This window comes from Cervus elaphus, chromosome 33 (genome assembly GCF_910594005.1).
Source record: "Cervus elaphus chromosome 33, mCerEla1.1, whole genome shotgun sequence".
Lineage (NCBI taxonomy): Eukaryota > Metazoa > Chordata > Mammalia > Artiodactyla > Cervidae > Cervus > Cervus elaphus.
In genome coordinates, this window is record NC_057847.1 from 63,468,316 (window position 1) to 63,492,276 (window position 23,961).

At 40.4% G+C, this 23,961-nt stretch overlaps 1 protein-coding gene across 5 annotated transcripts in view; it reads left to right on the forward strand.

The window, feature by feature from the left end:
- The window catches only part of MAP3K19 (mitogen-activated protein kinase kinase kinase 19), a 38,871-nt gene that overhangs the window by 11,699 nt on the left and 3,211 nt on the right, over nt 1-23,961 (forward strand). Inside the window, exons 4-9 of one of the 5 annotated variants that reach the window (XM_043894473.1) lie at nt 5,189-5,267; nt 6,220-6,479; nt 13,088-13,131; nt 14,824-17,274; nt 20,114-20,263; nt 21,593-22,290. In XM_043894473.1, the coding sequence (XP_043750408.1) occupies nt 5,189-5,267; nt 6,220-6,479; nt 13,088-13,131; nt 14,824-17,274; nt 20,114-20,263; nt 21,593-22,290 (3,682 nt within the window). The remainder of the gene's footprint in view (nt 1-5,188; nt 5,268-6,219; nt 6,480-13,087; nt 13,132-14,823; nt 17,275-20,113; nt 20,264-21,592; nt 22,291-23,961) is intronic. The other 4 variants (XM_043894475.1, XM_043894476.1, XM_043894477.1 and 1 more) reach the window with 4 other exon arrangements.

A 23,961-nucleotide genomic window follows, 5' to 3' on the forward strand; every position in this document is an offset into this window, starting at 1 on the left:
CCCTGGACTGTAGGCCACCATGTCTATCCTATGGATTCTCCAGCAAGAATACTGGAGTGAGTATGTCATGCCCTCCTCCAGGGGAATCTTCCCAACCCAGGGATTGAAGCCACCTCTCTTATGTCTCCTGCCTTGGCAAGCAGGTTCTTTACCACTAGTGCTACCTGGGAAGCATTATTCTCTTCCAGGACCAAGCATTTCTCCATTAGCTGTCATCCCAGACCTCTTCCCTTGAGGCGGGAGTTGGGGGACTGAACAAAGAACTAAAGGCCCAAGTTGCACTCTTGTATTCTAGGAGGCCATAAATCTGGAATTTTCCAAAACAACACCCATTCCAAATGTGTCATCCTGTCCTATCCTTAAATGCCCTTGCATTGAACAGATCACAAGGTATTTACAGATTCTCACTGCAGAACATAGTCATCACAGCGATCACATTTGTCTGTCATCTACTCGCCTATAAACTTCTTAAATGAAACATTTATTTGAACTGCTCCGATCTCTTTTCTGGTAATTTTCCTACTTGCATTTCTAACACGCCAGGGAAGCTGCCCTCTTGGAGGTCTTTTTTCTCATCCCCATTAACCACCCTGAAGGCTGCAGCACTAGTTTAGCCACTGTCTCCTTTGACCACTTATGCAATGCTGCCCTCTTTTGGGGAGCCTCCCATCTTTCCCAAACTCACTCGGTACCTCCTTTCTCTTGGCTGAGGGCAGGGAAGAAATTATAAACACCATGAACCCTGAAAGACCTAATTAAAATAAACAAGTCCTGATCCCCTCCAAGTTGTCCTTGTGATCCGCCTTTGACTTTCAAAGACTTCAAATCTGAGTTCTCAGAAGCCCAGTTGTGTCCCAGTCACCTTCTAAGAGGTTAAGCACTGTGTTTATTCAGCTCAATTTAGAGATGACTTGCCATCTGAGGTGCTTATAGGAATCGAACCTGGTTCTCCTGAATCGTAGGCAAATTCTTTACCATCTGAGCCTCCAGGAAAGCCCCTTCATATTAATAATACTTTTAAAATCAATTTGTATGTAATATTTTAGATTTTCATGTAGGAACCATAACACTTAGGCAGTATCTCAACTAAGTTCTTGCAGTTTTAAGCTTACATAACTTGAGTTATGCATTCTAAAGAAGAAATTATGCTTCTAAGTTTTCTTTTCATAGTTGATAAGTCTTCAGTAGAGCTAGTAACTCTTTCAAGTCACAAATTCTGAAATAAAAATGTTTGGGGAATTATTGTGCATTGTATTCATCTTAAATAACAATAAATCTCTTTTTACATGCTTCTAACATAACCCAGGTTGTTAATGTTTAAGTGTTTGCACACTTTATAAAGACTTTATGCACATCCATGTGACTATTTGGTTGTAGATATGCACATTTAATCATTTAATTTATATCTGTTTGTTCATTGTATTATTCTTTTAAAAAGGAAGCTTCACTAACTAAAATATATATAAACTCTAATGTTTGGATCACTGCCCTGGTCTTTAACAGCTAAATATTCCAGCAACACACATTTGCTTTCTTATGGACTTTTATAGATGGTAATTTATAATATACAATTTGCCCCTCACCCCAATCCCTCATCCTTTTCCTTATTATAAAAATCTTCTTGTATTCCTTAATCAGCTATTTTCCCTGAACATATCAGATGCAAACCTTGTAGACTGGAAATTGAGCATGTGAAATTATTCTTTTCGTGAGTGAATGAGAACCTATTTTCTAAAATTACTAGGCTTAATTTAAAAAAAATACAGTGTATATCTATCAGGATTCTTATGTGCAAATAACAAAATCTGCTCTACTTGAGTGAAAAGAAAGGAAGTTTTAAAAGTTACTAGAAAAGTCCATGAAAGTGAAGTCGCTCAGTCGTGTCCCACTCTTCGTGACCACATGGACTATAGCCTACCAGGCTCCTCCATCTATGGGATTTTCCAGGCAAGAGTACTGGAGTGGATTGCCATTTCCTTCTCCACAGTCCATAGAAAAGTCCATTGACCATTGAAAAGCCAAAGGAGAAGAACAGATCCCAGGTTGGACTGTCGTAAAGAATTCTTGTAGCTACATCTCAAAACTGGTCACTGACCCCCAGATCACACTGCCTCAGCCACAACCAGCATACACAATGCTTCCACATTGACCTTAGACCCTCCCTCCACTGCTGACACCCATATCAGCAAAAGGATACCTCCATCTTATCTTCTCATGTAACTCCTGTGTATCCATCTCTCAAGTTAGCTTTCTGAAACCTAGTGGCAAAAAAGACTGGTAAATGTAGCTGTAAAAAATTCTGCTGAAAATCATGATTTAGGAAACTATCAAAAGGTAAAGAGATTATCAAAATATTTTGAACCTTGATTCCCATCCATTTAAACAAAGCAAGTGGAAAGCACAGAGAAGTAAGACTTTTCCGGAGAAAATAATTTTTCTTCATTGAATGAATTAGGCTAGGCCAATTAAGTTTTTGTTTTAAAAATTTAGCACTTGTATTAATAATTAATCATCATTTTCTGACTTTATAAATATCATTTGCCCCTTTTCTGCAAGAAAGTTTATGTTTCTGGTTGTGTTTAAATGATGCCTCTTAGTTTCTCTCTACTATAACATTTTCTGGTGGGGTTAATTTGCATCTTCTTACTGGAAAGATGCATTCAGATAGGAGCAAGTGTTTTACTTTCACATGTGATAGTGCATCCCCTTTCCTGGACCACTCTTAGGTTCAGGGGCTCCTATGATCACTCACAGTATTCAAAAGACAAAACAGAGAATATATATGTTCCAAGATGACTTCAGTGTCAGAAGGTTTTGTAATATCCCTCTCCCCACTCCGCCATTTAGGACCAAATTTTTTTCCCCATTTAGGAACCATTAACTTTTCACAGTGTCTAAAAAGTCAGGAATTTCTTATACTTGCTATTGCATCTTAGCTCCTTGGTTTAAAAAAATAGAAATCAACCAATTAACAAATTTTTAGCTTATTAAATCTACTTAAAAACATCCTTGGTAAAAAAATAATCTAGGTTTATTAGTCCTCAATGATTCTAAAAGTACAGTCCTTGTTGAGAACATGTTCACAAGAATATACTGCCTAGTTTTCCAACTTCTATAGCAAAGTCTAACTGTGCCTAGTCTTACAGAGCATCCTTTTCACTGACAATTGAGTTATTAGGAATGTATGCTGTATGTTTTTCTTACTCTAACATGTCAGCTAGGTGTTTGCCCTCAAGGATGACTACAAAAATGGTATGAAAGACATCCGTCTGCCTTTCATTTCAAAAGTGGCCATGAGCCCTCACACAACCTCATGTCTATCAGTTTTTTTCATCTCTAAAATGAAGGGTTTGGGTCCGATGACCACTAAGTTCCTCCCAGCTCTATAATCCCAAGCCTGTCATTTTGTGTTACATAATGTGGTGATAGGATACTTGAAAAGTTAAAAAGAAAATCCACTATTCCAAGGGAACTTCATTTTTAGAGATTGAAAAAAAAAAAAAAAAACCCCACAAAACGCCTTTTGGTAATATTTACTTTTTTAAAATGCACCACTCTTATAAATAACACAAACATAAACATTTCATATTAAAAACGCTTTCCTTATGGTGGTTCCTATATATTTGACAAAATATGCAGTGTCCTTTAAAAATGATAAAAACTTTCATTGATACGCTGATGGTGATTAAGCTTCCCAGGTAGTGCCAGTGGTAAAGAACCCGCCTGCCAATGCAGGAGACCTAAGAGACGCAGGTTCGATCCCTGGGTCAGAAAGATTCCCTGGAGGAGGACATGGCAACCCACTCCAGTATTCTTGCCTAGAGAATCCCATGGACAGAGGAGCCTGGTGGGTTATAGCCCATAGGGTCACAGAGAGTCAGACGTGACTGAAGCAACATAGCATGCACACACTGATGATAGCTATTAAGTAACTTTCCCAAGGTCACCCCAGAAGTGGCAGAGGAGGGATGGAGACCCAGATCTCTCTGATTCATGACCTGCTCAAATCTTCTCTACTATACTTGGATCAACGGAGCTGATTAAAACCATGGCTCCTCCAGCATCCACAGACTGAATGAATGGCTCTGACAGATAGATAGATAAGCTGAATACTGGGACAAGCCCTACATCTTCCTGGAAGGATATGCCTCCATGTTCTACACACACATCGCACACTTCTTTCACAGTGCTTATCTGGCTGTGCTCTTTGCTTTCTTATTTATAGTCTCTGCTAAGGCCACGGCTGTACCTTCTTTGTTTCTTTATATTTAGCACAAAGAGTTACACTTGGCATATACTTGGTAAAAGTTTGTTGAATAGGAAAAAATGAATAGGTAAACATCTTAAAGGACAGACAATTGTGGTATGGTTGACACTAGGTTTTTTAAATTTTACTTATTTTTTATTTATATATTTATTGATTGTGCTACGTCTGCATTGCCGCCCAAGGGCTTTCTCTAGTTGGGGTGAGTGGGGACTACTCTCTAGTTGCAGTGCACAGGCTTCTCATTGCAGTGGGTTCTCTTTTTGCAGAGCCCAGGCTCTAGGCATGCAGGCTTCAGTAGTTGTGGTGCATGGGCTTAGTTGTCCTGTGGCATGTGAAATCTTCCTGGATCAGGGATTGAACCTGTGCCTTGGCAGGCGGACTCCTATCCAGTGTACTACCAGGAAAATCCCCACACTAGTTTTTAGTGTCAATTTGTTTAAGGTGCTATTTTGTAGGCATGCATCCATTCTATAAGTTGGAACTTTCTGTCTTAAGGGTTATACCAGAAGTCACTCCCTGGAATCAGATAAGAGAAGACCAAATGACAAATATAAGCAAGTTCCGATGGGGCAACGTAAATTATCTCATTTAATTCTCACAACAGTCCTGTGAAGTAGGTGATATCAGTCACACTTTACAGAAGGAGGCCTTGTTTTCTCCATTCAGGGAGAAAACACTGCTCATCATAAAGCTTTATTTTACTTCTGTAATGTTTTGTTATACAAATTCTTTGCCCTTTAAGCAAGCATTTAATTAGGACAGAAAAGATACAAAGATGGTTAAACCTCAGTTCCTAGTTAATGTTCATCCTGTAATTACTAGAAATAATGAGCCAAATAACCAAAAATAAAACATTTGATTCCTGATTACCCCTGCAATTCATTACTTTCTTCTTATTATTACTGACCTGCACTTCCATAGGTGTTGAGATTATTGTTACTTTTCCAAGAGATGTCAGCCATCCCCAAGAAATGGGCCGAGAAGATTTACAAGAAAACAAGTAAGAAGTATTCTTTGAAAGGTTAGATTGGAATTAAAATATATACTTGTGTGGCAACCCACATTTTTAGTAATTGAGAAAAACATCCCCAAGCAGGGGTCATAATAAATAATTTTGTGGCAAGAGCTGGATAATAAATGTTTTATGCTGTGTGGGCCCTATGATCTCTGTTCCAATGATTCAACTCTGCAGTCGTAACTTGAATGCCTCCGTGGATGGTATATCAACAAATGGGCTGGGTATGATCCAATCAATCTACCAAAGCGAGATAGGAAGCTGGATTTCAGCTTCCTCAGCTGGGCTGAGGACCATTATTTGCTGACCTTGCAACAGTACTACTCAAAACAGAGTTCTAAGGTCCTTCTGTTACCAGTCAATAATGAAGTCAGTATAGAACTTGGACATTTAAACCTTTAAAAAGGCGTGTAGCCATTTAGTCAAGTAATTTTATACTTATTGATCTGATAGTGGAAAATTTGAGGCTTATTTTCATGTTTTCAATTTTTGTTTAATTTTTATGGTCATTCACTTTGATTACTTTTTACAAAAGTTTCAATCCACGATGGAATGTAAGATTTTAAATGGATTCATCACCAAAGATAGTTTGAGAAGTACTGGGCCTTTGGAGAATGGTCAAAGGCCTCTGGTCAATGCCTTTGGAGAAGTATAAGTGTGCCCCCCCCGCCTTATCTCTGCCCTTCCCCCTCTGATTTCTCTGCTTGAGGAAACAGACTGGGAAAACTGAAGTGTGAGTAGCCGAGGGCTGCTGAGGTGGGGAGCAAGTCAGAGAACAGGGTCGTCTTGTACTGTCAGCAATACAGCCATTCCACTCAGCAGCACCATTCGGAAATAGTCCTCCAAACTTTCCAGGGATGTCAGGTGGGCTAAGAACTGGAGATCCAGAAGACATGGGGAATGACTTTTAAATTAAACTATTTCCTCCCCCTTTTAGTCAGATAACCTCAGGGCATCAGGAATGGACACCAGCACATTCTGTTTCACTTCCAAAAAACATTGAGATGGTGGGCTTCAGGACAAAGACGGTGACCACGGAGCCTTTACTTGCAAAGAAAGAGGAACATTCCCAGGAACTCTGCAATACGGACTTGGGCTTTTTGTTGCCAAGACCTTACTTAGAAACGATAATCTCCAAGTCTGTAGCCAGAGAAGATGTTCCTCACTTTCTGAAGGGGCAGCCAAGAAAATCTGAAGGTGAGTTCATTGAGTTACACAGTGATTCCTTTATTCTTTGGTTAATAAATATTTCTTTACTCATCTTTTTCTTGAGAATTTGAAAATCTTTACAGGGAACTCATATTTCATTGATCTTTATCTGTGGGATTTTGGAGGGGCATACAGTGAGGATACTTTCATTCAAGATTTGAGTTAGCTCTTCTATCTAGCCCAAAACTTATTTACCAGATAGCACACTGATGCCAGTGTTTCCCCTTAGGGCACTGCTGTCTTTGATATCTGCTTAATTCAGTTCAGTTCAGCTCAGTCGCTCAGTCATGTCTGACTCTTTGCGACCCCATGAATCTCAGCATGCCAGGCCTCCCTGTCCATCACCAACTCCCGGAGTTTACTCAAACTCCATGTTTTGGTGTCGGTGATGCCATCCAGCCATCTCATCGTCTGTCGTCCCCTTCTCCTCCTGCCCCCAATCCCTCCCAGCATCAGGGTCTTTTCCAATGAGTCAACTCTTCGCATGAGGTGGCCAAAGTACTGGAGTACTGTCCTAAACCAATTGGCCTAAACCACCAGGGACAAACTTGCAGCCCCCAAATTTGCATTTATTGGCTTATTGCAATGAGGGGCGTTGCACAACAGAGGAAATGTCAAACAAAGGAGAAGAAAAGCATGGTTGTGATAAGATTTGGGTGCAAGAAAAGTGAGGTCGCTCAGTTGTGTCTGACTCTTTGCAACTCCATGGACTGTAGCCTGCCAGGCTCCTCTGTTCACGGAATTTTCCAGGCAAGGATACTGGAGTGGGTTGCCATTTCTTTCTCCTGACCCAGGGATCAAACCTGGGTCTCCCACACTGCAGGCAGACTCCTTACCATCTGAGCCACCAGGGAAGCATTAGGGTGCAAGAGTAGAGCTTAAATGAAATTTTTAAATGAAACAGTGTTTAAATTTTTTTTTAATTTTAAATTTATTGCAGTAAAATGTGCATAACAACAAATATACTACTTTAACCATTTTTAAGCATACAGTTTAGTGGCATTAAATACATTTACATTGTGGCACAACCATCACCACTGCATCTCCAGAACTTTTTCATCTTGTAAGACTGAAGCTCTACAGCCACAGGGCTTTTTCTAAATTTATGCTTTCATTATTTATATATTGATTATTTTTGGCTGTGCTGAGTCATCACTGTGACATATGGGCTCTTCATTGCTGTGTCAGAGCTTTCTCTAGTTGCAGAGTGGGGATTTCTCTAATTGCGGTGCTCAGGCTTCTCACTACAGGGCTTTTCTTGCTGCAGCTCACAGGCTTAGTTGCTCCGTGGCATGTGGAATCTTCCCAGACCAGGGATCAAACCCATGTTTCCTACACTGGCAGGCAGATTCTTTTTTTTTTTTTTTTTGGCAGGCAGATTCTTAACACTGGACCATCAGGGAAGTCCAACACCCATTCAACTTAAACTCTCCTTTCTCCTGTTACCCTATTAGCCACTGTTCTACTTCCTATCTCTAAGAAATTGACTCTTCTAGACCCCTCATATAAGTGAAATTGTCGAATATTTGTCCTTCCCTGTCTGGCTGATTTCAGTTGACCTGATGTTGAAGCTGTGTTTCGAGAGTCTAAGTGTAAAAGTCAACATCAAGCTGGACTGTAATATAGACCCAAGGGTCTTATTCCTTGAAATCTACAAAGTTCACTCCCAGCTCTCCACAGCTTCTCTTCAGCCTCCTCTCTTTTCACTCTTCCTCACTGGATGATAAACATCAGCACCATCAAATGCCTTCCATTCCCAGAGCAAATATGTGAATATTTTCAGATACTGCTTTTTCTGCTGGAACATTAAGTCATCCTTCATGTATCCTCTTAGGTATGTCTTCCTCTGGGAAGTCTTCCTGAAGGTCCCTAAGACTGGGTGGGTCACCATGCCTGTGGACTCCCATAGGATCCTAACCTTGTCTTCAACCAACACACATCATGCTAAATTGTCAGTGTCTTTTTATGTGCCTATCTTCACCAGATGACAAAGGCAAAAACCATCACACCTCCCCACACAAAGCTCCAGATCTGACACGTAACTATTTTAAAACATATATTGAATTAGTAGCAACAACAGCAGTAACCATTTATTGAGTGCCTATTATTTCAAGGCACAAATGTCCACTGATATAGCTAGTATCAACATGCTTGTTTTAGAACTGAGGCCTCAGGAGGTTAAGAGTATGCTCAGGTCACATAGCTAGTGGGTCGCAGAGGCTGGATTCAAACCTGGACCCCCATCTCCAAAGCCTACGTATTTAAGCACCATGTCACATGTGTTCAGAGCTCACAAATCCCATCTGAGCCCCACTTTAATTATGAGGGGAAAAAAAGGAGAAACAGTTTTTCAGAGGAGGTGAGTTTAGAGAAAAGGAGGGGCAGTTGGTACAGGTACCAAGTGGAGAAAGGATGGCTGGAGAGACTGAATTGGACATTGTGGAAATAGCATTTCTCTTGGCCAGACCACAGAGAATCTTAAAAATGTAATAAAGGCAGCACATTCAAACAAAACCAAACTGGGTTAGGTCAGTATTCTGTAATGGGATCTGCTCCATAGGTGTTCTGATTTTGTCTGAAAAAATCAGCTGGGCTTACCAGGCTGGTGTTTGTTCTCTTAAAAAAAATTTTTTTTGTTTAAATGCAATCTTAAGACAATAAATGTTGTTTAAGAAAAATTCAGAAAAGACAGATGAGCAGAAATAAAAAATAAGAAATAAGAAGCACAAATACTATTTCCAGTTTCTTCTAGAATGTAATTCCACATTTTTATTTTTATTTATTTTTTTTTTTTTTCACATTTTTAAATAACATGTTTACAACTACAGTGCTTGATTGCCCAATGTAGACATTAGGATTTAGCATAGATATTAGGATTTAACAATTTCACATTACTATCTGCACACAAGGCAATCTTTGAAATCTTTGTGCTTTAAAAAATTAATATTCAATGTCTCCCTTATTATGACTAGGTAAAATATCATTCACAGCTGAGCCCCAGACTGTGCTTTGATGGCGTTGCTTTTCTTTTGAGACATTCTATTTATCCTGGCTTTAATAACCGCTTCATTTCACCATTTGTTTACTTTCTGTGTATCTGTCACTAATTCATCCCATCCTCTCTAATGGACCTGAGAAATGCACCTCAATACAGGCAGCTGCACACCAGGTGATTCATTGGTTTGGTTTGTTTTTGGAGACATTACTCCTGGAACACTCTGCCCTCCTGTTTAACTCTGTGTTCCTTGGTCCTTGGACCTCCTGACGAGATGTCTCTCTGGGAGTTCCTCACTGTGATCCTGGAAGTGCCTTGGCTCTCTGTGTTTGACCCCCGTGTGCTGGGTACACAGCTTCCTCTCCCTTGGTTTATACCTCATTTTAGGGGGAGTACGTAATTTCAGTACCTTCCTGAAGAAGATGCATGGATTATATTAATGGTAGTTTTTCACTGTCTCTATTTTCTCTGAGCTCTTCTTTCTTTCTGTTTTGTTCTCTATATTTTCATGTTAGAGGCTATTCCCATATGTCAGTTGATCCTTGGTGATTATTGGTTTTTAAGAGGGGGAGTCTAAAAAGTGCCAGGGGCTCACGGGGACTTGTGGAATGGGCAGAGACATGAATGGTTGGGTGATGGATTTCTCTCAGCTAGTTTTCCAGTGAGAAGAAGAATCCAACTTCTGCCTGTAGGTTGTAAGACTGGAGTGTCACATGTCAATGTCGAGGCTTTCATTTATCCTCACATTTTCACTCCAGCACCCCATTTCTGCTCTCAGTTTTACCTAGCTCCTTAGCATGTTTGTTTCAGGCTCTTCAGAGAATACACTTCCAGCCAGGAATGGAGAACAGCAGCTCCCAACTAGTGGGGCAGGACAGGGAATCTGGAATCTACTCCTTGTACAGACTGAAGCAACCCCTTGTTTCAGTCTCACTTGCATCCCCACCTTTAGAGGTACCTGGTATTAATATCTTCAATTCCTGCTCCTTTCTGTGGTTCTCATTTCTTATTGAGTTCTCCCTGCTGCAGAGAAAGCTGACAACTCGATAGGTTATTATTTATCCATGCAGTTTTCACTGTCTGAAATTTCACTGATGTCATGCATGTGCTACTTTACCTTCTGAGTTTCTGTTTTTGTTCTCCTTTACCTTTTATTTATTTATTTTTTGTTTGGCTGGGTGACTTGCAGGATCTTAGTTCCCCAACCAGGGCCCCAGTAGTGAGAGCACTGAGCCCTAACCACTGGACACCAGGGAGTTCCTTTCTTTACCTTTAAAAAAAAAATTAGTTTACCATCACTTTAGTGGAGTTTGTGGAGAGACAGGAGGAAAGTTTGTACATTCAATCTTTCAATTCATGCTTTTAATTCAATATTCATTTTATGAGACTGACATGCTACCTACTGTGCTAAGGAGGCAAGTTTCGATACACATTTTAAAAGGCTTTCAATAAATATTATCCCATTACCTACTGGAAAGATCTTACCTCTACATGCTCATCACAAATATAAAGAGTGCCTTTCCATCTCATGTCATTCCTCATCAATACTGGAGAGTATCCCTCTAAATATTTATAATAACTGAAAGATTTTTTAGCTCAGAGGATTGTAGCTATGCAGACAACTATAAATCATATTCAGTTATATTTCTAGTATTATTTTGTAATATCTTTCAAACAGAAAGTCTCAACCTCTAGAATACAACCTCTATGAGGGCAAGAATTTAGTCTGTTATTCAATTATATTGTTATCATCTGGGACAGTGTTGGCTACTCAATAGGAGCTCAATAAATATTGGCTGAATAAATGGATAAAGAATTGGGGTAGTTCTTTGGCCAGCTACCGCCTGTGTCTCTTCTTATTGGGATCTTTTTTTTTAGGTGACCATTTTTTGCTTGAGAATGACTTCTCTCCCTGTGATACATCTCAGAGAGATTTCTTGAAATGAAATTTCAAAATGTCAGCCTGTGTCTAAAAAGGGACCTACAGATATATATATATATATATATATATATAATTTATTTATTATATATAATAAATATATAATATATTTTAACATATATATTATTTTATATTTATATAATATTTTATATATCTATAAATATATATTTATTTATATATATTTATGTATATATGTGGGGTTTTTTTCCTTTGGCTTTCAGAGTATTTTTTAAAAGAAAGGGAGGGAGATTTCACATAAAGTCTCCAGCCCTCTGGCTTCCCTTGGCAATTGGAAGATCTAGCAGTGCCGGATTACCCAGCCGGAATGGACAACACCAACTGAAACTGGGAAACGGATGCCCCAGTAGTTGGGGCAAATGATTTTGGTTCACCACTGTCCCTACTTGCCCCACTTCATCCATTTATGTGCCTTCTTCTACACACTCCTGTATTCTTGGGCTTCCCTTGTGGCTCAGCTGGTAAAGAATCCACCTGCAATGTGGGAGACCTGAGTTCGATCCCTGGGTTGGGAAGATCCCCTGGAGAAGGGAAAGGCTACCCACTCCAGTATTCTGGCCTGGAGAACTCCACGGACTGTACAGCCCGTGGGGTCACCAAGAGTCGGACATGACTAAGCTACTTTCACTTCAACCCTGAATATGTTTGGAGCCTTTGGCTTTAGCTTTAAGCTGTGATGGTGAGTGGGGTTTTAGGGACCATTCTGATGTTTTCGTAAGAAAACAACTAGGTTTTACCCTTCCTGGTAAATTGCATCTCACCCTTCTCTGCACCCCTTCAGACTTTATGCTCTATCCCATATTTGAGTTCAAACAACAGTTGCAAGACAATAATACGTAAATATTTTCACATTTCTGTGAAGTCTGGGTTTTCTGAGTAAAAAGCATTGGGAGACCAATTTAAAAAATGATTGAATGACAAATATGGCTTGGAAATTAGAGATAAGATATTGCTTCAGAAAGATCAAGGCTGATTTTGCCAAATGCCATTTGCTTAACTTTCTAGGGTAAGAAACAAACAAGACTCAGAGACACATCTCCCCTTTTTCCTAGGGACATTAGCGTACATTTCTTAGTAAAGGTCTCTCTTTCTTGGAAGGGAAAGATGGTTCGAACTGCCAAAACTGTATGTAAGCTCTGAGTCTCATAATTTCAGGGTCTCCTCCTGTGGGACAACCTCACTACCTGTGCAGGGAAATATCTGGTTCTCGTTGCGCCAACTTGCAGGGAAGTGGGTGCAAGGAGCTGGCGCTAGGATGACTCATGGGTAATAAATGCTCTACTTTCCGATCCAGAGGGCATGTGTTTCCAGAAGGAATATAAATAAAAATAAATAAATAAATATCACACTATGTGTGTACAAATGTTATAAATATAAAACATGTATAACATGTATTTATATAAAAACCATTATATTAAAAAAAAACCCATTATATTAAAATAACCCACCCTTACAGTGGCAGTAGTTTTGTGTGGTGATTCCGCACCCACCTCCATGTAGATCACACCCGGAAAAACTACATTTTACCAACTTTTCCTCAAACCTCAGAGCCAGGATCACTCCATCCCCTGGCTTAGTACTGACTGTGTTCACTCTACTACTAAGAATACCTAATAATAAGGACTATTATTTTTCTTGTTACAGAGTTTTCTACCTCTGACATGAAGTATAGTAGCCAAAGAATTGAGGTAAGAGTAGTTTTGAGCATTTTTGACTTACGAATTAAAACCAAAGAATCTTGTCAGAGACAAATTCTGTCAAAAAACTCAGAACCAAAAATCCTCACCATATAACCTTGGAAAAACAACAACGCACATATACTTTATAGAGGAGCAAATAATTTCTGAGAAAATTATATCTTGACATGTATATATATTTTCGGGGTATAGTTCTCCACATAATGAAGTGAGTAGCTCTTTTGGACATACCTAATTTTTCTTTTTCTTTTTTTTAATGTATTGAGAAGTTAGGTGATTCTTTTTCCATGGTAGATTTTCCTGGCTGTCTCATTTGTAAGTAAAGCATTTTGAAAGAGCCTTGCAATTCTCCAACTGTCTGACTCGCCTGTATAAGTCTTTGAGAAAACACATATATATTGCTTAGTGTTGAGAAAAAAAAAAGTTCATTGACCTAAAAAAAAAAAAAAAAGCTGCTACTAGGGAGATGTTTAAAGCACTGGAAGAATCTGCTTCTAATTCTGAGAAGTCATGTAGGCAATAAAATTGGGGAATTATACTGTGTCTCTCCTGTTTCTAATGCCTATTTCTAGTCAGATTTCTTTTCCTTTCTTCTTACACGTGGGTGGCAACAGAATGAAAATTAAACATGTAGCTCTTAATTACCACTCATGATCTATGCTTTTCTATGCTATATTACTAGGTATAAAATCTATATACACAAGGCCACAGTGAAACGTGTAAAGAGTTTATAGCTTAACTGAGCAAAAAGCGGAATATTATATTTTGGGTTACACTGACCTCTAGAGGCTGATAATAATATAAACTAGCTTAATTTGAAAATTAATTTGACATGAGTTTGAGTAAACTCTGGGAGTTGGTGATGGACAGGGAGGCCTGGCGTGCTGCAGTCCATGGGGTCACAAAGAATCAGACATGACTGAGAAACTGAACTGAACTGAATTTGAAAATAGTTGGAAGGCCAAGGAAAATTTAAAAATTTAGTGGGCTAACTTTCTCTTTTTAGATTTTTTGGGCACACTTCAAGGAATGTGGGAACTTAATTCCCCAACCAGGGATCGAACCTACACCCCTGGCAGTGGAAGTATGGAGTCCCAGCCACTGGACCATCCAGGAAGTCCCAGGAGCTAACTTTCAAGTGTATAGCATGGCAGATTTATAAGCCACCCTCAGCAAAACAATTCAGCCAAGCCATGAGGAGTAGTTGTGTTCCATATTAAAATTCTGAGTTGGTCTGAATGATCACAGAGTAAATGTAACAGCAATTTTAAGCTGTTCTAAGTGGGAATTTTAAGTTTTGGATAAATTCCATGGAAAGTAAACAGGAAAGAGAATAGATACAAAGTAGAAATAAAATAGAAGGTAAACAGAAATGACAACAGAAATCTTTACAAATGTAAATGTTTTTTAATTTATATGATAGAGACTTTATTTTTAATAGATAAGCATGAACCTTGTAATGTTAATATTAATATCAGTTTTTAAAAGTATTGTCTTACCTTGGTTCTAAGAAAACACCAGGAATGAGATTTTAGTTTTTAAAATTGTGATCTCCAGGATAACTTTGTACTTTAAAGCCCTTCCTAAAGAGAATCTTAAAATCTCTTCACATTACTTGACACCAGTTGACATGAAATGCATATGTGTTTCTACATTCATTAATTTTTCTTTCTTTCCTTTTAGTTCCCTCTGCCCCCGCTATCATCTCTGCCCATGAGATCTGGTCTCCTTACTATACCCCTAAGTCACAAGGATCAAAAAGCAAGGGAAAGAGATATTCCACGTCTCGTATCTTTCATACCTAAGCTCTTGGAGCCTATTAGTCAATCTGATGAATTTAGACCATCAAATAAGCAGAAGGAAGCACCGTTCAAGTTGTTAGCGGATCAGGCTCTCAGATCCTTTGACAGTTCTATTTGGTCCAGAAACATGTGCTCTTTTTCGAAGGCTCACCATCACAGACAACACCTGGAAAAGGGGGGGAGTAGGAAATCCAAGGAAAGAGAAGGATGTATCAACATTGAAGTCTCTCACTTTGAAAAAGGACAATCTTTAGTGTCCTTGGAGAATTTCAAGGAAGGCAATTTTCCTACAGATAGGGAAGAGGATATTGACTGCCATGGTAATGAACTGAGAAGAGCAGAAGAGAACGCTCCATCTCTTTCATCAGGAAAGAAAGAGGATTCAGTAGCCAGAAACTATGAACAAGATTCAGAAGTTGGATACACCAAGCCAATCAAGTTCCAAGAAGCCCTGCCATCAGATATAGGTCTAAGCCAGGATGAAGGGACTAAAAATGATAAAGCTGATTCAAAAAGTGCTTCAGCACTTAGAGGCGAAGCAATTGAACTAGACCATATTTCAGAAGATTATACTGTTCTTAAAAGTTTGTCTGATGTAGTCACTGATGGCCCCATTGAAAAGCTCTCAGAAGATCACAGCAGCATGGAGACAAGCACAAAAATATCAGTAGCAGAAACAATCAAACCAGAAATGAATGGGATGGTGCCTCTTATCCACATCACTTTCCCTGGAGATGAAACTCCCAAGGAACCAGCAATAACCAAACCAAGCCTCCAAAAACGAAAGGGCATCCTTCGTAGCAATAGTAGCTTCAACATACTTGCACACCAAGAAAATGACAGGCATAAGGTGAAAACCCAGAGAAATAAGTTAGATTCAAAGATCAAGACCAGTAACAGGACACCTCAAAATTTCATGATTTCCACTGAACGTTCCGTGAAGCCGACCATGCACAAAACCAGTATAAAAACTCAAGTTTTTCCTGCTTTGGGGCTTGTGGATCGCAGACCTTGGCAACCACCCAAGTTTCAAAGGAGACTGCCACAGATAGAAAGGAAGCAATCTGCTTACCAGGCTTTGAAACCTAAAAAGCCATCATTCCCTTGCCTCTATAAAAATCCAGGAATAAAAAAGTCTTCTGTTCCTCTCTCTGCTCAACCAGCAGAGCCAAGACTGAATTACTTAGATCTGAAGTATAGTGACATGTTCAAAGAGATCAATTCAACTGCGAACGGGCCTGGAATCTATGAAATGTTTGGAACTCCTGTTTATTGTCACATGCGAGAGGCTGAACGGCATGAAAACAAGGATCACCGAGAGATATGCTCAGCTCCATCAGGCAGATGTATCACCAATAAATGTCGATCTTCACACAGTGAGAGGAGCAGCAATAGCCGAAACAGACTTTCTCAGAAAAGACCGCATAGTAAACCCCCCAAATCTTCTCTTGGCATTAAACAAAAGCACAGAAGTTTAATTTCTAAAGAAAAGGATTGCCAGGCTGTAGGTAGCACCCTACAAGATGCTGAAAATGGTGATGGCATTTCAGAACCAGGGTGGCAGATTAAGTCTTCAGGAAATGGCTTTCTATCTTCCAAAGATGAAGTTCAGCCCATAAACTTGGTTCAGGCTCATGAGCAGTTCACTGAACAGAAAGATTTCTTTCCTGTCTCAGATTTGTCCATTGTTGAAGAAGTCTCTATGGAAGAGTCTGCTGATGAAGAAGACATTTCTAACAATCAGATACTTGCCATGAGCCTCAGAGATCTGCATCAACTTGAAGAGCTACACCACCAAACCCCATTTGTCCTTTCAGAAAACAGCTGGGCAGTACCCAGTGAGAAAATTTGCAACATGCATGTACTGCAAGAAGAGCAGAAGGTAGCATCTCCCGGTGAAACAAATGGCAACCAAATTTTAACTAAGGATGTAGACTTTGATAGTTTTTCAGATAAGTTGAAAACTCATAGGAGTTTCTCTTCCCAAGAGAAACAAGAAAGTGTAACTTCTCAAGCATATCAACACTGGGCACTGTTTTTGGATCATGATAGTTTAGTTAATGGGTCAATTCCGTATCAAACACTTGGAAAAACTTTAAATGATACAGATTCAATTTCCCAAGAAATTCTAGACTCTGTAAAGAATGAAGAATTGACAGATGAACTCTTAGGTTGTCTAGCTGCAGAACTATTAGCTCTTGATGAGAAAGATAACAACTCTTGCCAAATAATGGCAGATGAAACAGATCCTGAAAGCCGAGATTTTATCCTCAGCAAGAGAGGAAATAACATGCAAGAATTAGGTAGAGAGACAACAAACGTCAAAATACAGGTTGGTATAACTAGAATCGGGCTTTCCTGGTGGCTCAGACAGTAAAGAATCTGTGTGCAATTCGGAAGACCTGGGTTTGATCCCTGGGTTGGGAAGATCCCCTGGAGGAGGGCATATCAACTTACTCCAATATTCTTGCCTGGAAAATTCCATAGACAGAGGAGCCTGGCAGGCTATCGTCCATGGGGTTGCAAAGAATCAGACACAATTGAGTGACTAAGCACAGCACATCACATAACTAATAATCAGGGATTCGTTGGGGTGGGAAGGGACCTCAGAGACAATCTGCTTCAAACCCCTTATTTTCAAACAAGGAATCAGAAACCCTAAGGAGTTAAATAGTTTCATCAAGGTTGCATTGTTTGGTTGCAAGTTTGGAATCCAGGTCCCCTGACTCTCACGCTGTTTCATTATGCTGCCTCACTTCTAGAATTTAGCTAGCCTGATACTGTGCTGGAATCACTTTGGGCACATTACTGTAGCAAAACTACTTACTAAAATAGGTAGATATTATATTTGGTGATGATGTTTTCAATCAACAATAGCTGGGAGATAATTGTGGGTAAAGCATTACTCTAGGTGGTGTGTGAGATACACAGCCCCTGAAGTAGCTCAGTATCTAGTTCCAAAAAACATATGAAGACATGAAAAGATCTTTTCTCAAAGATTCTCTGCACCTGAGCATTTGTTGCCAAATGGTTTACTTTAATACAAAAATATTATTGATGCCTCCTATGTTCCTGCTATTGGGATAAGAACTAGAGACATGATAAGGTACAAGACACAGCCATTGCTCTCAAGAAAACATAAGCATTAATCCTGAATACATTAAAAAAATTTTGTTTGGCATTGGAGTTGGGATGGGGAGAAGAATACTAACAGGTGATAGGGTTATGCCTGTTTCAGTTTTCACTGAAGTATATCACCCTCCTGTCCTACTAAATTTTTTTTAAGATGAAAGTTTTTGTTTGTTTGCTTGTTCTTACCTACTCCAACAGACTTGGAGTTTGTTTGTTTATTGGCTGCACCTTGCGGCATGCAGGATCTTAGCTCCCTGATCAGGATTAGAACTCACACCCCCTGTTTTGGAAAAGTGGGAAGTCTTAACCACTGAACCACAAGGGAAGTCCTATCTTCTCCTAAATTTTAAAGATAGAAGCATTCGGTTTAGCTGAAACATTATTCATTAAACACTAACTAGGGTTAGTTATATCACACTCTTTCAGGATCAGAAATAATTATTTTAAATAACTGAACAGAAGAATACACAAGGTGAGAACTTAACACATATGAGTGAAACACATTATACTGTCTCCTTTCTGTCTTCATAACAGCTCCATGAGGTCAGTCCTGAAGGTAATAACAAGTCTCCATTTTGCAGATGAGGAAAATGAGGTTTAGAAGGTCTCACTGGGAGTGAGCAGTGGGGAGGGGCATTCTGATTCCAGCCCAACACTTTTAATCACTATACAGTGGGAATAGTCCTTGTCATAAAAGGCCAGCTCCACCCTCATGGTGAGCTTGGTCTCTGCTGGGAGGTGGATAGTGATGCAGAGAGGCTGCCAGGCGTGGGTGGGAGACAGGGGTACATGTGTACACGCCTGTGTGTCTGAGATCGCTCTACCAGTCTGCCAGTTCACATTCAAGAAAAGCTAACAGGCTGGTAAATATAATCAGCCCATAACCCTACCCTGCAATTGGAATAAAGAACTGACCTTCTGTGATCTTTCATTTCCAAGCAGTCCTTAAATTTCAGTTTGAATAAGAAACACGAGAGGCTGTGGAGGAGGAAGAGGAACCCATGTGGCCCTTTGAAGGCACCTGGGGTCATTTCTAGGGAGGTGATCCTGTGCCACGTCTTATTCTTAAGGACCTTCTCTGTGCCTCTACATCACCATCATCATTTATTTTAAGAACTCATAGAGGAGATCAAGACCAAGTATTTTTGGTTCTGATCAAACAGTTGGAAAACGTGGTGTAAGCTCTACAAATATACTTATTTCCCAAGGGCAGGGCCTCTAAAGGTTTACTGTGGATACATATCTCTTGAGGATCATGCTGAAATGTAGAACTGATTCCGTATGTCTGAGGTCTGAGATTCTGCAAGTTTAATGAGCTCCCATGGGATATTGATAGAGCTGGTTCACAGATTCTCCTTTGAGTAGCAAGGGTCTAGAGGACCATGGATCTTCAGTCTATTGCAGCTGATCTTGACCTTCAGACTTGCTTGTTATGCTTGTGCATGCATGCACGTGTATGTAAGAAAGAAGGTTTGGGGAATTCCCTGGGGGTCCAGTGGTTAAGACGGCCAAAGGCTCTGGTCCAACCCCTGATTGGGGACCTAAGATGCCACAAGATGTGTGGCACAGCTGAAAAAAAAAGAGAGAGACAGAGTATCTATATGTATGTATATTTGTGTATAAATGTGTGTATGTGTGTGTATGTGTATGGAAATGTAGGTATAAATGCTTTTATTTATGTGTGTATGTGTGTGTTGTGGAAATAGAACAGGCAAAGGCTATTTATTCAGAGCTCATTATAGCAAAGGAGTCAACCACCACCATTTTTATTTGGTAGAGACTCAGAAGCAGACAGAGGAGTGAGAAAGATTTTTAGTGGAAAAAGGCTTCAGGTGTGCCCTGATTGGAGGCTGTTGTCCTGGGGAGATTGTTGGGGGGACGATCAACTAGAAGGGGCCTCCCATGTGATTGGTTAAGGGTACATATTTGGCCTTCTCTGATTGGTCTGAAGTTAGAAAAGGAAGATTCTCCTATCTGCCCTTTCTCTCTGTCCCAAGGAATCAATGTAATGATGGTTTTTTTTGGTCTCATTCTTCCAGAGATATAGTAATGGCTTCAGGAGATATGACAAAGAGGAGAGATTTTTCAACTTACATGAAAAGAAGACATTTTCTGAAAATAGTTTAAAGTATGAAGAATCTATCCTGTGGACCAAGGGTGAGATCCTCGGGAAGGGAGCATATGGCACAGTAAGTGAAACAGGAAGCTTGCTGAAATAAAAAATCTCCTCTCCTCCTGGACCCCTCCCTCTTTCCTAGTCTTCCTGTTTGCCCTCCCCACTCCATATACTCTTTTACTTAGAGATCTTTCAGTTAGAAGTAATAGGAAACCCAACCCAAACCAGCTTGAAGAAAAGGATGTCCACTGTTTTATGTAACTGAAGGGTCTGGAGTAGATCTGACTCTGGGCACAGCTGGTTTCAGAGGTCAAACAATGTCATCAGAGTCTGGCCTCTCTGTCTCTCCTTTTGGCTCTCATTCTCAGGCTTCATGGGGTGGTTCAGTTCAGTTCAGTTGCTCAGTCATGTCCGACTCTTTGTGACCCCATGAACCGCAGCACGCCAGGCCTCCCTGTCCATCACCAACTCCCGGAGTCCACCCAAACCCATGTCCATTGAGTCGGTGATGCCAACCAACCATCTCATCTTCTGTCGTCCCCTTCTCCTCCTGCCCTCAATCTTTCCCAGCATCAGGGTTTTTTCCAATGAGTCAGCTCTTCGCATGAGGTGGCCAAAGTACTGGAGTTTCAGCTTCAGCATCAGTCCTTCCAATGAACACCCAGGACTGATCTCCTTTAGGATGGACTGGTTGGATCTCCTTGCAGTCCAAGGGACTCTCAAGAGTCTTCTCCAACACCACAGTTCAAAAGCATGAATTCTTCGGTGCTCATTGTATTTCTGGTCTCGCCTTCTCTGAGGGTCAAGTTCTGTGGGAAAGAGGTCTTTTTGTTCAGCAATTCAAGTTATGTTACCCAAAGTTGGGACAGCCATTGCCAAGAAGCAAAAACAAAAGATATTTCTTATATTTTGTGAGTTCCATAAAATACCATCTAAAGTCCCAGCACTTTACTGAGAGTGGGATATATGTATATGTATATCTGATTCACTTTGCTGTACACTTGAAACTAACACAATATTGTAAATCAACTACAGTCCAATAAAAATTATTACTGCAAAAAATATTTTTTTTACAAGCCCAAGCACTGTACATGGTATTGGGTTGACCAAAAAGTTTGTTTGGGTTTTTCAGTAAGATGGTATGGAAAAACCTGAACAAACTTTTTGGCCAACCCAATATTTGCACAGATTGCTAGAGATGACTGAACCTAAGCTATTATGATATGCATTCACCATGCTACTTATCCCAATCTTCGCTTCCCTGCAACTTTCAATTTGTTTAAGTATAATACTTCACATTTACATAGGGATGTATCATCTTAGAGAAAAACCAGGGTTTGGGAGGCATTTTGTGAATGAGTCATCGTTTATATTTAATAATAAGGCATTGGTTTGCTTCTAGGTGTATTGTGGTCTTACTAGCCAAGGACAGCTAATAGCTGTAAAACAGGTGGCTTTGGATACCTCTGATAAATTAGCTACTGAAAAAGAATATCGGAAACTGCAGGAAGAAGTCGATTTGCTCAAAGCCTTGAAACATGTCAACATTGTGGCCTATTTGGGGACATGCTTGGAGGAAAACATCGTAAGCATTTTCATGGAGTTTGTTCCTGGTGGCTCCATCTCTAGTATTATAAACCGTTTTGGGCCATTGCCTGAGATGGTGTTCTGTAAATATACAGAACAGATTCTGCAAGGTGTCGCTTATCTCCATGAGAACTGTGTGGTGCATAGAGATATCAAAGGAAATAATGTTATGCTTATGCCAACTGGAGTCATAAAGCTGATTGACTTTGGCTGTGCCAAGCGTTTGGCCTGGGCTGGCCTAAATGGCACCCACAGTGACATGCTCAAGTCCATGCATGGGACTCCATATTGGATGGCCCCAGAAGTCATCAGTGAGTCTGGCTATGGACGGAAGTCAGACATCTGGAGCATTGGCTGCACTGTTTTTGAGATGGCCACCGGAAAGCCTCCACTGGCTTCCATGGACAGGATGGCAGCCATGTTTTACATTGGCGCACACCGAGGGCTGATGCCTGCCTTACCAGATTGCTTCTCAGAAAACGCAGCAGACTTTGTGCGCGTGTGCCTCACCAGGTAAGAAACTGAAAGCAGGAAAGGAGGATAAATCCCCAGAGATTCCAAGCAGTTGACATTTCCCCTGAGATTCATGGCCCATTTTTAGCTCTGCTCAGGTTACAAAATCAAGTGGGGAGTGATTTTGCTCTGAAAAGAATCATGAGTAGCGACATTGGGTGATGTGTTCTGTGTTGTACCAGGGTATGGGGGTAATGCTTCAAGTGGGAGGTGTCTCAATTAAATGTCTTATCAGGTACAGACAGTACTTTCTCAAATCAATAGATGTGCAAGAATTGCTATTTATTTGCAAGATCTGTTTCTTTACCAAAGAGACATCTTCCCAGGGCCTAGCATGGTGAAATGGCATCATCTGTGCTTAGCTTCCCTCCCCTTTTGGGGAACCAGTGTTCTCATTCCTTCCTAAAACTGGCTCTCAGGAAAATATGTGAGAAATTCATTCATATCAAGGAAATGACATGAATTGATTAATCGATGATTGACAGATTTAATGTATTGTTCCCCCAGAAACACTTGCATTTAAAGTGAGAGGAAACATTTTTGAGTCAAAGGAACAAATCTCTAATTGAAGTATTTCAAGCATCAAGTGGGTAGTGTTTGGGGAAGCAGAAAAGTTCCAGAAGGTCCCCTGTTTTCTCCTGTCCTGAGGCTTCCTGGTATTTATGGAATAAAATTCTGGTTAAAATGTTAGGACTGTAAGGGGGCTGAGAGACTACCCACTCGTGTAGTGTTCTAACTTTTCTTAGCCAGGTACTCTCTGCTTACATGAAGTCTTAATCCAAAGAATAAAGCAGAAAGGCAGAGAGATGGGTTTGGTTGGTGTGTGTACCTCTATGTGTGTGTGGGTATGGTGGAGGAGAGCAGAAGAGGAGGGCAGGGGCTCTCAAGCCCATCTACCTACCTGATGGAGAAGAGCATCGAGGAGGCTCAGCGCTGAGCTGCATGTGAGGATAAGGGAGGCCTGATCCCCAAACACTATCTCTTGCCTTTCCAAGAGATATGCTTTCTTATTCCTAGATGAAAAATTCTAGTGCCCCAGCCTTCAGCAAATATATATGGCTCCCTCCAGCTCCCTTCCGGAACGAGTTCCTTTTGTCATTCTTAATGAATATTCAGAACCCAAGGATCTCTCTGTCTGCTGACGAATGTGTCTCTCTTAGCCCCTCTGCCTTTCTCTTCCAGCACCTGTATATCAATCAGTCTGACCTGGTTGATTTGAGGGACTCACAGGGGCCAGGACAGCACCACATACTCCAGGGTGGGGGGGGGGGGCTGCAGTTCTGGGCATCCCCAGATGCAGAGATGCCCTAGGTATCCCAGGATGGATTTGCAGGCAGAGCTGTGGGCACAGAGCTGCCCCTTCCTGTCTGCCAAAACACCTCACAAAAGGGACATAAATGTTTTAGGAATATCATATGGACCAGTGCTAGTTTGGAAGATTGAGTTTACCTCTTACTTACTGTGGTTAGTTTCTTCTGCATTGAACAATGATCTATTATTGATCCACAAAAACTGCTTGCTACTCTCATTTTTTTTTCAAGTTCTCATTATACACACAAACAGCTTTAAAGAGAAAGAGTGGGAGAAGGAAATGGCAACCCACTCCAGTATTCTTGCCTGGAAAAGTCCATGGACAGAGGAGCCTGGCGGGCTGCAGTCCATGGGGTCACA